The sequence below is a fragment of the Palaemon carinicauda genome, chromosome 45, assembly GCF_036898095.1.
Source record: "Palaemon carinicauda isolate YSFRI2023 chromosome 45, ASM3689809v2, whole genome shotgun sequence".
In the NCBI taxonomy this organism is placed as follows: domain Eukaryota; kingdom Metazoa; phylum Arthropoda; class Malacostraca; order Decapoda; family Palaemonidae; genus Palaemon; species Palaemon carinicauda.
The window spans coordinates 22,467,622-22,482,034 of NC_090769.1; the positions used below are offsets into that span (position 1 = coordinate 22,467,622).

Sequence of the window (14,413 nt, forward strand, 5' to 3'; positions counted from 1 at the left end):
ACCAGGGACTCAGCCGAGTTCAGCTGGTACTGCTAGGGTGCCACAGCCCAACCTCCCACATTATCCACCACAGATGAAGCTTCATAATGCTGAATCCCCTACTGCTGCTACCCTGTCTAAAACAGTCAGGTAAAACAAAGGATCTTTGTAGTTACTGTGGAATCCCCTAAATCACAAATGATACAGCAAGAAATCCTCATCTGTAAGTACTACAATGTTATTTATCAAACAGAACTGATGACAAAGAATAACCCTTTTCCCAGTCCAAGCTTGAATATATCAAAGCTTAGTACATGGGCCATTTATTAATGAGGCTTCTTTAGAGTAATTCATTCAGTAAGTTGGATACCAAACCTGAGGTTATGCCTCAAAGACCAATAACAGGTCACACTATCGTAACACTATCGTAAGCTAACCGTACAAATATTAAAAACAAATAGTAAATAGAAGTAGACTGGAGGATTTAGGAAGAAATTTCACGAGACAAAAGCGAGGCGAGAGTACACAGCACATCAGTTTGTGGCAAGAATACAGAGCTATACCAACAGATGTACAGTATTGAAATGACTGGATACGGAAAAGAATTTAGTGGTTAAGCAGACTTATGCATAAGATCAAGTCTATGAAAACTGTACTGGTTTGGCCAAGGTGTCACCTCTTGGGATAAGCATAATGGAGTGCCAGATGCCAATGAAGTATTAAGGGGATAAACAGAGAAATGGATCAAAAGACAGACGAGCAGAAGCAGACTGAAAAGAGTTTAGGTATGTTTTGTGAGTCACAAGTCGGGTCACTTAGCAAAGGACCATGTGAAAGTTAAAACTGATGGAAGCTCAAGCAAGCAGGTGCCAGTAATATGGTGGTAGAAGAACCAAGAGCGTTAACCGCTATCATATTGTGTTGGCAGCATGCAGATCTGAAGCGCAGATTAGGCACCGTGACCTACCAGCTGTACTGGAAGCATGCAGATCCAAAAAGCAAAATATAAGGAACTGATCTGCCAATTAGCAAGGGCTATGAAGGCAAGGAGAAAGGGAAAAGATATGATACTTGTGTAAGAGCAGTTGTACATTCTCTAAAAACAATTCTGTAATACTTCCAGTAGATTTCATTAGGCAAACAAGGATTTACACTTTTGATGTACAATAAAAAAGAAATGTTCTCTTATCAAGACATCAATATTTCCAACCAAAGACAGTAAAGGGAAGAGAGGAACGTCGCTTGGATTTTTGCGAGCATTTGCCCGCTTTAGTAGGGCGGGTCGACAACAGATGGCGATGGTATAGTGTGCTTGTCGTCTGTTAATTGCTAACTCAAGTCAGTGTTGCCAGGTGGATAAATTTCACCAACGTTCTTTTCAAACTATAGTGGGTGTTTTTATCAGGCTTGATACAAATATATGCTACACCATGAATAAAACAAAATTTAGCATTGAAAGAAACGTACTAACGGTTTTTTCTATTTTCATTCAAGTTCATTATATTGTATTTTCATCCTTCTCAGGGGAATTTGGGATCTCACAATCTGGTAACGCTGACTTAAGTCTTCAAAACAATTGTAGCAATATCGTCGCCATATTTAAAACAAGAAGCATATGTTGAATATATTGCCCCTCAAGCATAAACTACTTGCATTTATCGATGCAAAGTTAAGGTAAAGTTGTATATTGAATGCATATGTAATTATAATTTAAAGAACGTGTACTTAACCCTTTTACCCCCAGGCTATTTGGAAATTTCCAACCCTTAACCCCCAGGGGGTTATTTTTGTCCAAGCACATTTTGCAGTATATATTTTTTAAATTGCTCTAAAAGCCTTAATTTTTGTCATAGAGAGGTCAGGTTGGTCTCATTTTCTTGGAAAATGCCTGAATTTTTTAGAGCATTTTTTTGCAAGGACGTACCGGTACGTCCATGGGGGTAAAGGGATGGCTTTTGTGAAACGTACCAGTACGTCCTTTGGGGGTAAAAGGGTTAATCAAAGCCCGAGATTATACATTGAAACAGGGCACAATAGACCGTAAGACCACTTCGAGAGGCCCTTATTTTACTAATGTAAATGAAAACTCGTACCTCTAAAACAAAAATGATTAAATACAAAAACTCGGAGCAGACCACATAAGGGGACTCGCAGCTATTCCAAAGGTAAAGGGAAGCAGGATCGACTAACCTACTAAATAAAGTCTTATTACATTACTTCGGATGTCGGATGAAAACTAATTCCTTAAACCCAAGGTCAGCTGTAACCAAAATAGCCATTGATGCGGATCCAAGATGCATTAGCACCACCAATATAGACACAGATGAGAGAGATGACAAATTCGTAGATAATTTACATTTTCAAGAAGAACGCCGAGACCAAGATAACCTTCGGTCTCTTGAGCATGAGGGCCTAGAGTTATGACGTCTTCGTGGAGAAGAGCGTTGAGATCGTGATAACCTTTGACCTTTTATGTTAACATCTATATATAAATAATGGAGGGGTTGTTAACAATCATCAATTAGAAGAATACCACAATTTTTTTTTTTCAAATGCACATATCTTACAAGATTCTTTGAGACATTGTAAAATTTGGGACAGAGGTTAGACACTGGATAGATGAGGTATTTCAGCACCATGGTGTGGAAAGTAAAGGATTATGAATTAAGTGAGGTGGAGGGAATCTCAATACGAGAGGATTTGATGGATTGAAGTCGTCGTCGTCGGCGCCCACTCGTGTCCGAGTATTGGGTTCTGTCGTTAGCCATCAGCCTCCTATCTAAAGAGATGAAGAAGGGTGGAGGAAACGACAGAATGCCAGTAGCTGGGTATATTGTTTTGGGTGGTCGTGGCTTTGCAACGGCCACGCACACGATGGATTGAAGTAGGCTTTATAAAACCCACTTATCCCATTAAGTCCAGTTACAGACTGAAGGACAATATAAAAGACTTTGAAAAGGAATGCATTTGTAGTAAAAGGATGTAAACTATACAGTATAGAGTGGATTCCACAAAAACCTGGCGGAAGCCATTTGCTTACATCCAAGGAGGCAAAACTGAAAAATCTCTTCAAGTTTCGATGCAAGCTACTGCATTGCAGAACTACAAATTTTGAGTTTAGATTATACCAAGAAAGTGTAATGCAGGAACAAACTATCTCCTCAGGTAGAATATATAGTTTTTGTTGTGATTTTATGTTCATTTTATTGATGATATGATTTTATGTGGGAGGGTGGGCTGTGACACCTTAGCAGTACCAGCTTAACTCGGTTGAGTCCCTTGTTAGGCTGGGAGGAACGTAGTGAGTAGAGGTCCCCTTTTTGTTTTTGTTTCTTTGCTGATGTCAGCTACCCCCTAAAATTGGGGGAAGTGCCTTGGTATATGTATGTATGTATGTATGATTTTATGTTTAAAGTTATAAAAAAAAACTGTGAAATGCAGCATCATTATTTCTGAGACAAGCGAATTTCATCACAACATGAATTATGGTACTTAAAATGAACCATTAATTACCATAATTATTTTGTCATCTATAAAAGTTTTAATTTTATTCCCACGATAAACTTTCATACTGTAATCACTAAACACCAAATAAAAAAATTTCAGTGATGCAGTGCTTCCAAAATAGGTTTAAATTTAAAAAGTTTAACCACATTCTTCCACGTTCTTTATAAAAGTGACTATAAATTTTGCATTTTTTATTTATGCAAAAATTAAATAATTGTGTGATACACTTCAACTGTGTAAAATTATTTATCACCCTAACCTCCTCGCACAACTTCTTTACAAAATTCTGCAATTTACCCGAGCACAATTTCTTTCCTAATTTCTGCATTCAACAATTAACCCTTTTACCCCCAGGCTATTTGGAAATTTCCAACCCTTAACGCCCAAGGGTTATTTTTTTTTCCAAGCACATTTTGCGGTACAGTATATATTTTCAAAATTGCACTAACAGCCTTAATTTTTCTCATACAGAGGTCAGGTTGGTCTCATTCTCTTGGAAAATGCCTGAATTTTCTTAAAAAATTATCAAAAAAATAAAAAAAAATATCGTAAATAGCATTTTTTTGCAAGGACGTACCGGTACGTCCATGGGGGTAAAGGGATGTGTTTTGTGAAGCGTACTAGTACGTCCTTTGGGAGTAAAAGGGTTAAAAGAAAATGAACAAGCCCATTCCAAGAAATGGTTTCACCAACCTTTCCTTCAATGTTAAAAGCAGGCTTGAAGCTCTCCTCACTAATGCTTCCACCACGCTGCAAGTACTTATTGAGGGTGTTCATTCCTTCTTCCCAATGACGGCTACTGGCCTCGTCCAAGTATTTTGCAAGACCGGGGCGCTGCACATACTGGCTACCATACTGCTTGCTCTGCGAAAGATAATTGTACCAACATTGAGTAAGCATACTTTTGATTATACACAAGTATACATAAAGAAAAAAATTTCTAATCTTGCACACGAGGGGAAATGGCCTGCTTAACCCTTTTACCCCCAGGCTATTTGGAAATTTCCAACCCTTAACCCCCAAGGGGTTATTTTTTTCCCAGCACATTTTGCAGTATATTTTTTTTAAACTGCTCTAACAGCCTTAATTTTTGTCATAGAGGGGTCAGGTTGGTCTCATTCTCTTGGAAAATGCCTGAATTTTCTCAAAAAATTATCAAAAATATGAAAAAAAAAATTTTTATAGCACTTTTTTGCGAGGACGTACCGGTACGTCCATGGGGGTAAAGGGATGGCTTTTGTGAAACGTACCAGTACGTCCTTTAGGGGTAAAAGGGTTAATATAGGTAGGCTATACACCAACAGCGCCTATAATACCTTCAACAATGTATGCTTAGCTATTAGATATTAATAGCCATAACTAATATGAACTATTTACAAGATAATCTCACCCTTCCACTATTATTATTATTACTTGCCAAGCTACAACCCTATTTGGAAAAGCAGGATGCTATAAGCCCAGGGGCTCTTAACAGGGAAAGTAGTCCAATGAGGAAAGGAAACAAGGAAAAATAAATTATTCTTAGAACAGTAACAACATTAAAATAAATATTTCCTATATAAACTATAAACACCTTAACAAAACAAAAGGAAGAGAAATAAGATAGAATACAGTAGTGTGCTCGAGTGTACCCTCAAGCAAGGGAACAAGAAAGTCCACGTCTAGCAAAAATCTGTAGTAACGAAATTAAGCCTCGCTACTTAGTTATTATTATTATTAGCCAAGCTACAACCCTAGTTGGAGAAGCACGATGCTATAAGCCCAAGGGCTCCAATATGGAAAAATAGCCCAGTGAGGAAAGGAAATAAGGAAATAAATAAATGATGGGAACAAACTAACAATAAATCATTCAAAAAATAGTAACAACGTCAAAATATATATGTCATATATAAACTATTAACGTCAAAAATAGATATGTCATATATAAACAATAAAGAGACTCGTGTCAGGCTGGTCAACATAACATTTGCTCCAACTTTGAACTTTTGAAGTTCTACTGATTCAACTACCTGATTAGGAAGATCATTCCACAACTTGGTAACAGCTGGAATAAAACTTCTAGAATACTGTGTAGTATTGAGCCTCAATTTAATTAGTGCTGTACAATATATGCTCGGCTATGAAATAATAATTTCAATAAGCGGTACAAAAACCTAACCAATTATTCAACAATGTAAACATGACTAGAAATTTCACATAATCATAGCATTAACATTTATCATAGCTGTTTATGTTAAATAACCACTGCACTGTCTCCTTTTATTTAACTACAGTCACTTTACCTTACCTAGCAATGTATCCTTAGTTTATTAACCCTTTTACCCCCAATGGACGTACTGGTACGTTTCACAAAGGCCATCCCTTTACCCCCATGGACGTACCAGTACGTCCTTGCAAAAAAATGCTATAAAAATTTATTATTTCATATTTTTGATAATTTTTTGAAAAAATTCAGGCATTTTCCAAGAGAATGAGACCAACCTGACCTCTCTATGACAAAAATTAAGGCTGTTAGAGCAATTTAAAAAAATATATATTGCAAAATGTGCTTGAAAAAAAAAAATACCTGGGGGTTAAAGGTTGGAAAGTTCCAAATAGCCTGGGGGTAAAAGGGTTAATGGCAATAATCTTCCTACTCGGGTAGTTGAATCAGTAGAACTTCGAAATTTCAAACTTGCCATAAATTATTTCAAGTTGAACAGGCTGATATAAGTGCCCTGATTGGTAACGTCTCTGCCTGGTATTTGCCAGTCGGGGGTTCGTCCCGCTCAGACTCATTAGTGCCAGTAGTTTTTGCAGCCTTACCATCCTTGTGAGCCAAGGTTGTGGGGGTTTGGGGGAGCCTATAGGTCTATCTGCTAGGTTATCAGGAGCCACTGCCTGGCCCTCCTTGGTCCTAGCTTGGGTGGTGAGGAGGCTTGGGCGCTGGTCATATAATGTATGGTCAGTCTCTAGGGCATTGTCCCGATTGCTAGGGCAACGTCACTGTCCCTTGCCTATGCCATTTATGAGCGACCTTTAAACCTTTATGAAATATCTGTTTTAATGTTCTTAAAATATTTAATTTTAATAGTTCATTACTTATATTGTTTCTTTATTTCCTTATTCCCTTTAGTCACTGGCCTTTTTTTCACGTTGGAGCTCTTGGGCTTATAGCATCTTGCTTTTCCAACTGGGGTTGTCGCTTAGCTAGTAATAATAATAGCTTAGCTAGTAATAACAATAATAAAAATGTAGTACTGAAAGTGTTATTTATCAACGAGCTTGAGTAATTTTTACAGTGTTTTAAATCATACTGTACGGTTTTTCTATATGTAATTTCTATGGGGGGGACGCATCTAAACAATCAACAAAATTCAAATCGCCCATATAAATTCCAATAGAGTACAGTGATCTATCTTCTATGAAATAGATATATCTGCTACTTTAATGTATCTATAATGACTTTACAGTATATTAACCCTTTTACCCCCAAATAGACGTACTGGTACGTTTCACAAAACTCATCCCTTTACCCCCATGGACGTACTGGTACGTCCTTGCAAAAAAACTGCTATTTACATATTTTTTTTTTTTTTTTGCATATTTTTGATAATTTCATGAGAAACTTCAGGCATTTTCCAAAAGAATGAGACCAACCTGACCTCTCTATGACAAAAATTAAGGCTGTTAGAGCAATTTGAAAAATATATATTGCAAAATGTGCTTGAAAAAAAAATAATGCCTGGGGGTTAAGGGTTGGAAAGTTCCAAATAGCCTCGGGGTAAAAGGGTTAATACCAGGTATCTAAAGCTAATTCCCTCTTCCTGTATTTCATTATTATCATTATTACTAGCCAAGCTACAACCCTAGTTGGAAAAGCAAGATGCTATAGGTCCAATAGGGAAAAATAGCCCAGTGAGGAAAGGATAATTATAGAATATGAATTTTTTTCTGCCATATACCTCCCAATTCATGGATAATGAAAATATATTACATTCACCTCGTCAACTCTACGTAGAATTTTTTTTTTTTTTTTTTTGGTACAATAATCTCAACAGTTTGTTCAGTAGCCTAAATATTAAAAGGGTTATAATTTCACAGCTTTATAACCAATCATTACTTCTCTTGTAGTTTATTTCCTTCCTTCCTTTCTTCACCGGGCTATTTTTTCATGTTGGAGCCCTTGGGCTTATAGCATCCTGCTTTTCCAAATACGGTTGTAGCCAAGTTAGTAATATCACAAATTTTAAGTAATCTGTATTTTTCCTAACAGTACTTACCTCGAACTACTTTCTAAGGAGTTACTGGTAACTCTACCTAACCGACCAGCTTTTTGTATAGTTTACCCTCTTTCCGTTTTCTAAGGGGTCAACCTCAGGCAGTGTGATATGTGCCCTGAGGCGACCCGGGGTCGGGAAGCGTGCTAGCTCAGATCGTCGAATCGTCAGTAAGTTTCTGGTCGCGACGTGATCAACATCTCGCCGCGCTCTCTCTTTTTGTGTCCATGATCATTTGTGCTTACCGCGTGTTATTAATTTTAAGAATAATAATATACTTACTGTCAAGAGATAATCCATCGATAAATCAAAGTGTTTCTTCATCAAGTCCAAGAACATTTTTCTTAGGAGTATCTGTGATCTCCTCCCAACCGACCAGATTTTTGTGAAGTTTCCCCTATCTCCGTTTTCTATAAATTTTAAGAATAATAATATACTTACTGTCAAGAGATAATCCATCGATAAATCAAAGTGTTTCTTCATCAAGTCCAAGAACATTTTACTGTTGGAGTCCTTGTCTTCCTCTCTATGACCCAGAAACTTTCCAGATTTGGCACTCACGGGAGTGGGACTTCGAGGAGCTGAAAAAACTCTCATCATAAGAACAGGTCTCTTTAAAAGCTTTATCCCGCCCTTCCATTACTTAACCCTTTTACCCCCAAGCTATGTTGAACTTTCAAACATTTCGCTACATCTTTTTTTTTTTTAAATTGCTCTAACAGCCTTAATTTTTGTCATAGAGGGGTCAGGTTGGTCTCATTCTTTTGGAAAAGGCCTGAAGTTTTTCATAAAGTTATCAGAAATATGCAAAAAAAAAATATAATTAACAGTTTTTTGCAAGGACGTACCAGTACGTCCAATGGGGGTTAAAGGGTTAACCCTCTTACCCCCAATGGACGTACTGGTACGTTTCACAAAACTCATCCCTTTACCCCCATGGACGTACCGGTACGTCCTTGCAAAAAACTGCTATTTACAATTTTTTTTTGCATATTTTTGATAATTTTATGAGGAACTTCAGGCATTTTGCAAGAGAATGAGACCAACCTGACCTCTCTATGATGAAAATTAAGGCTGTTACAGCAATTTAAAAAAAATATAATGTAAAATGTGCTTGAAAAAAAAAAAAAATACCTGGGGGTTAAAGGTTGGAAAGTTCCAAATAGCTTGGGGGTAAAAGTGTTAATCTGCAAGGTGATATTTCTATGATAATTTCTCCCGACCTTCCATTACTTTGGTGATGATTCTATAATTATATTGATGTAGTCATCCAATGTAGCAAATTTAGCATTTAATTGTAACAATTATATCTAGTAAACTATATTACAGTTAGCCCTTGTTTTACGCGAGGGTTAGATTACAGAAACAGGTGCAATGAGAGAATCGCGACTATGGGTTGCCGTAGGTGGGCTAACTCCTAACCTAACAACTCGTTGCCATTGCCTTGGTTCAGATAATCAACCCACTAAGTACTGGCTAATATTGTTTTTATCTGGTTTCTATCAGAGTATAGTTGTTCCCATCTAGTAATACTGTATAACATTCAATACTGTTAGTGTACATTATATCTAAATTTACCTATCTAAACTATAAAATTGCTTACAGCATCAATGGACTAAACAGTATTGCTTACCTCCAACTGGCAAAATGGGCCGGATTGACCCGGAGCTCTGCTGGGCATGGATGACAGAAATAGCCACCAGCAAGATACAGATGTTAATGTGCAACAGGCGCATCTGCGGGAATAAAAATGACTTAGTAAAGTGGTTTCAACGCCAGGGAAATTTACGATTTCAAGGTATTGTTTATAGTATGTTTTATAGTAGATACGTTGAAGACTTTTCCTCTCACTGTTCCATAGTAGGGGCTTATAGAAATTACCAGGCCATTCGGGGAAAATCCGCTCGTGAAGACGGGCCTCTTAACGAGACAAACTCTTCCCGTGCGAGAAATTCCTCTCGTGTGAATCTAACCCAAATCATTCATCAGACATACGGCTGAACTGGGCATAATATATAACCTTACATTTACTAGACTGCAACCATCTAAATATGACAAATTCAATGATAATTTGTATTTTTTCTAACTAATACAGACCTGGAGTTAGCTCGGGAAGACAGGCCTCGTACCGAGAGAAACTCCTTCCGTGCAAAAAATCCTCTCGTGTGAATCTAACCCAATAACCTTCCATATACTAAACTTCAACCATCTAAATATGACAAATTCAATAATATTTTGTATTTTTCCTAATATAAACCTGGAGTGAGCTCGTGAAGACAGGCGCCTCGTACCGAGAAACTCTTTCCCGTGCAGAAAAAATCCTCTCGTGTGAATCTAACCCAATAACCTTCCATATACTAAACTTCAACCATCTAAATATGACAAATTCAATGATATTTTGTATTTTTCCTAATATAAACATGGAGTGAGCTCGTGGAGACAGGTGCCTCGTACCGAGAGAAACTCTTTCTCGTGCAGAAAAAATCCTCTCGTGTGAATCTAACCCAATAACCTTCCATATACTAGACTGCAACCATCTAAATATGACAAACTCAATAATAATTTGTATTTTTCCTAATATAAACCTGGAGTGAGCTCGTCAAGGCAGGCCTCGTACCGAGAGAAACTCCTTCCGTGCAAAAAATCCTCTCGTGTGAATCTAACCCAACTCATTCATCACACAAACTGCTGAACTAGGCATAATTTATAACCTTCCATGTTCCACAGGTCTTTCAACAATCTAAATATTTCATTTAAACATCTAACTGTAGTTACTCATTCTTCTATAGAAGACCCCTTGCATTGAGATCTAAGTATGAAGAGAAATCTTTCATTCACATAAAACTATCTTCCTAACGTGGTAACAGGTAATTAAATAGAAAAAGGGAACTGTAGCCTAATAAATTCTAACACTTCACCTTTTTGCCAAATTGTAGAAGTACACGGATCATCTTGAACTATGGTGTCAGAAGACTGGCCAAAGAATCTTTCCAAAGGTGTCAGAAGACTGGCCAAAGAATCTTTCCAAAGGTGTCAGAAGACTGGCCAAAGAATCTTTCCAAAGGTGTCGGAAGACTGGCCAAAGAATCTTTCCAAAGGTGTCAGAAGACTGGCCAAAGAATCTTTCCACGTTTCTCAAGGAGATAATTTCACCGATAGATAATTCTATGCATTATCTGTGATGTGGAATGATAAGACCAAGGGCCACTTCAAGATATAGACTGATATCAAAGATCACTATTATTCTAATCATTATTACATTATTCTAGAAGGATGATATTTCGCTCGGCTACATTTGACTTTTCATCACTAATACCAATCTGCATGTTAAACAGAAAGTATATCAGTGAGAACTCAAATTTAAAAATTATCTATTTCAATTGATAAGAGTAAATATAAAATTCATTTTGGGATTTCTATTTTCCCTTTGCAACTCATAAGAGCCTTTACATAAACTACCCTAATCAAATGAGGTGGTTAGTCATTCCTTTGGACATCCCAAAGAAGAAATCATTTATGTAGGAATACCAAACATAAAGAATACCGTAGATTTTGAAATAAATACTTTTACATTCTTTAGTCAATAGTCTCGATCGCTTGAATGGCCTGCTGTCATTATCAATTCGTGAACACCCTTGCAGTACCAGCTGAACTCGGTTGAGTCCCTTGTTAGGCTGGGAGGAACGTAGAGAGTAGAGGTCCCCTTTTTGTTTTTGTTTCTTTGTTGATGTCGGCTACCCCCCAAAATTGGGGGAAGTGCCTTGGTATATGTATGTATATGTATGTATTACAGTGGTTTAAGACTTCAGCATGAAATAAAACATTCGGTGCCCTCATGGAGACGTCGGTCATAAGCTGGAAGTTCTTTAAACCTTGCTAGGTAGTTTTCATTACTGGGCACCAAATTAAATTACCTCGCAGGCTCTGGATGGGGGCAGACGTCTACCTGCCGGGACCATTAGTAGCCACTGCCTGGTCTTTCCCAGTCCTCACTCGGGCAAAGGAAACCGACATGTCTATTAAATTCTTATTCCTGATCTAGATATTAATCTCTGGCACCATCCTTCTATTAGTTTGTTATGCATGTTGCATAAGATTTTTCCTAATTCTGATTATCCCTTACATTCAGATCTTCCCGGACATTTCCATCCTGTATGTAATACTAGGCATGCAGTTAATTCTAATAGTCAGGCTTTCTCCGTCATGAGGCTCAATACTACAGAGTATTCTAGAAGTTTTATTCCAGCTGTGACCAAGTTGTGGAATGATCTTCCTAATCAGGTAGTTGAATCGATAGAACTTCAAAAGTTCAAACTTGCAGCAAATGTTTTTAAGTTGAACAGGCTGGCATATGTCTTTTTATAGTTTAGACATGAAATATCTGTTTTGATGCAGTTACAGTTTATAAATATTCTATTAATTGTTAATAATTTCTCATATTTATATATTTCCTTATTTCTTTTCCTCACTGGGCTATTTTTCCATGTTGGAGCTCTTGGGCTTATAGCATCTTGCTTTTCCAAATAGGGTTGAAACAATAATAATAATGGCCAGCAGACCAGGAGGTGCGCAGTAGATGGCGAGGAGGTGCACGGTCAATGACGAGGAGGTGAGGAGGTGCGTGGTCGATGGCAAGGTGCGCGGTCGATGGCAAGCAGGCGAGGAGGTGGGTGGTCGATGGCGAGCAGGCGGGGATGTGTGCGGTCGACGGGAAGCAGGCGAGGAGGTGCGCGGTCGATGGCGAGCAGGTGGAGATGTGCGCGATCGATGGCGAGCAGGCGGAAGGCACACGATTGATGGGGAGCAAGCAGGGAGGTGTGCAATCGATGGCGAGCAGGCGGGAAGGTGCGCGATCGATGGCAAGTAGGTGAAAAGGTGCGCGATCGATGGCGAGCAGGCGGGGAGGTGCGTGATCGATGGCGAGCAGGCAGGGAGGTGTGCGATCGATGGCGAGCAGGCGGGGAGTTGTGCGATCGATGGCGAGCATGCGTGGAGGTGCGTGATCGATGGCAAGCAGGCCGGGAGCTGCGCGATTGATGGCGAGCAGGCGGGGAGGTGCGTGATCGATGGCGAGCAGGCGGGGAGGTGCGCGATCGATGGGGAGCAGGCGGGGAGGTACGCGATCGATGGTGAGCAGGCGGGGAGGTGCGCGATCGATGGCAAGCAGGCGGGGAGGTGCGCGATCGATGGCGAGCAGGCGGGGAGGTGTGCGATTGATGGCGAGCAGGCGGGGAGGTGCGCGATTGATGGCGAGCAGGCGGGAGGTGCGCGATCGATGGCGAGCAGGCGGGGAGGTGCGCAATCAATGACGAGAAGACAGGAAGGAGCGCCATCGATGGGGAGCAGGCGGGGAGGTGCACGATCGATGGGGAGCAGGCGGGGAGGCGTGCCATCAATGGGGAGCAGGCGGGGAGGCGCGTGATCGATGGGGAGGTGCGCCATCGATGGCGGGCAGGCGGGAAGATGAGCAATCAATGGCGAGCGGGCGAGGAATTGCACGATCGATGGCGAGGAAGTGCACGGTCGATGGTGAGCAGGTGAGGAAGTGCACGGTCGATAGCGAACAGGCGAGGAAGTGCATGATAGATGGCGAGTAGGCGAGGAGGTGCGCAATCGATGGCAAGCAGTTAAGGTGGCATTTTTGTATTTACTGTATTAGCAATTGCGAGCATGTGGTTTGACGTTCCAAAGATGAACGCAATTGCGAACAGCCAAGTGAAAATAAAGCAGTCAGATGCTGCACGAGATTGCGAACATGCAGGATGGCGTTCTCTTAAAGAGTGCATGAAAACCTTCTAGAACTGTAACGAGCTTGTGAACATGTGAAATTGTCCCCCCCATAGGAATACGCGACTGTGAGCATGTATGGTGGTACTCGCCAAGATCCTTGCAATCGCAAGCAGCCGAAGTGATAGCAAAGTAGTGTGTAACCTTGCATCTTTTTTCGTACTCAGTGATGGATTGGGCAAGACTCTCCAACAGGAAGAGAAAATGTGGGTGCGACTTACCGTCGTAAAGAACCAATTGTTCAATAGCAGAAAAGGGGGAGGCCCCTTCTTCTTATGCCCTGCAGTGTACACTAAGTCACCTTACAGCATGCATAGACCAAGCCCATTTAGAAACATGGAATTGTTGGGGTCGATGTGGCAACATCCCTGGCTGGTGAACGCCAGACTGGGGTAAGAGTCCCGCTCAAACTCGTTAGTTTCTTTGGTCGCTGCAACCTCACCATCCTTGGGGGAGCCTATAGGTCTATTTGCTGAGAAATCCGCAGCCTTTACGTGGCCCTCCTTGGTCCTAGCTTGGGTGGAGAGGGGGCACTGATCATATGTATATAAGGTCAGTCTCTAGGGCGTTATCCTGTTCGATAGAGGAACGTCGCTGTCCCTTGCCCCTGCCATTCATGAGCAATCTTTAATTCTTTAAGCCAATCACCCTCCATGAAGGTGAAGTGTGGATACCAAGGGGGTTAATTTGATTAATGGATTGAAATTCCGGGGTGTATGTATGATAGCGGCCACCTTCATGTATGATTACGGATAAAGTGTAATGAGGGTCACAGGGAGTGTTAGCCCCCCCCCCCCCTTAGGTAAGTAGGCAGGGACACAGCTCGTAAGTTAGGTTAGGGGGGGAGAAGTTGAGATTAGTTGATGTCCATTTTTAATCGA

The 14,413-nt window shown here is 40.1% G+C and overlaps 1 protein-coding gene across 2 annotated transcripts in view; it reads right to left on the reverse strand.

Moving 5' to 3' along the window:
* LOC137634669 (ferritin light chain-like) overlaps positions 1–14,413 on the reverse strand; it is a 23,608-nt gene that overhangs the window by 8,139 nt on the left and 1,056 nt on the right. The window contains exons 1-4 of one of the 2 annotated variants that reach the window (XM_068367146.1): positions 10,664–10,860; positions 9,379–9,481; positions 8,187–8,326; positions 4,180–4,350 (exon numbers count right to left, since the gene is read on the reverse strand). In XM_068367146.1, the coding sequence (XP_068223247.1) occupies positions 4,180–4,350; positions 8,187–8,326; positions 9,379–9,481; positions 10,664–10,696 (447 nt within the window). In that variant the 5' untranslated portion in view covers positions 10,697–10,860. Of the gene's footprint in view, positions 1–4,179; positions 4,351–8,186; positions 8,327–9,378; positions 9,482–10,663; positions 10,861–14,413 lie in introns of those variants that run through there. The other variant, XM_068367147.1, reaches the window with a different exon arrangement.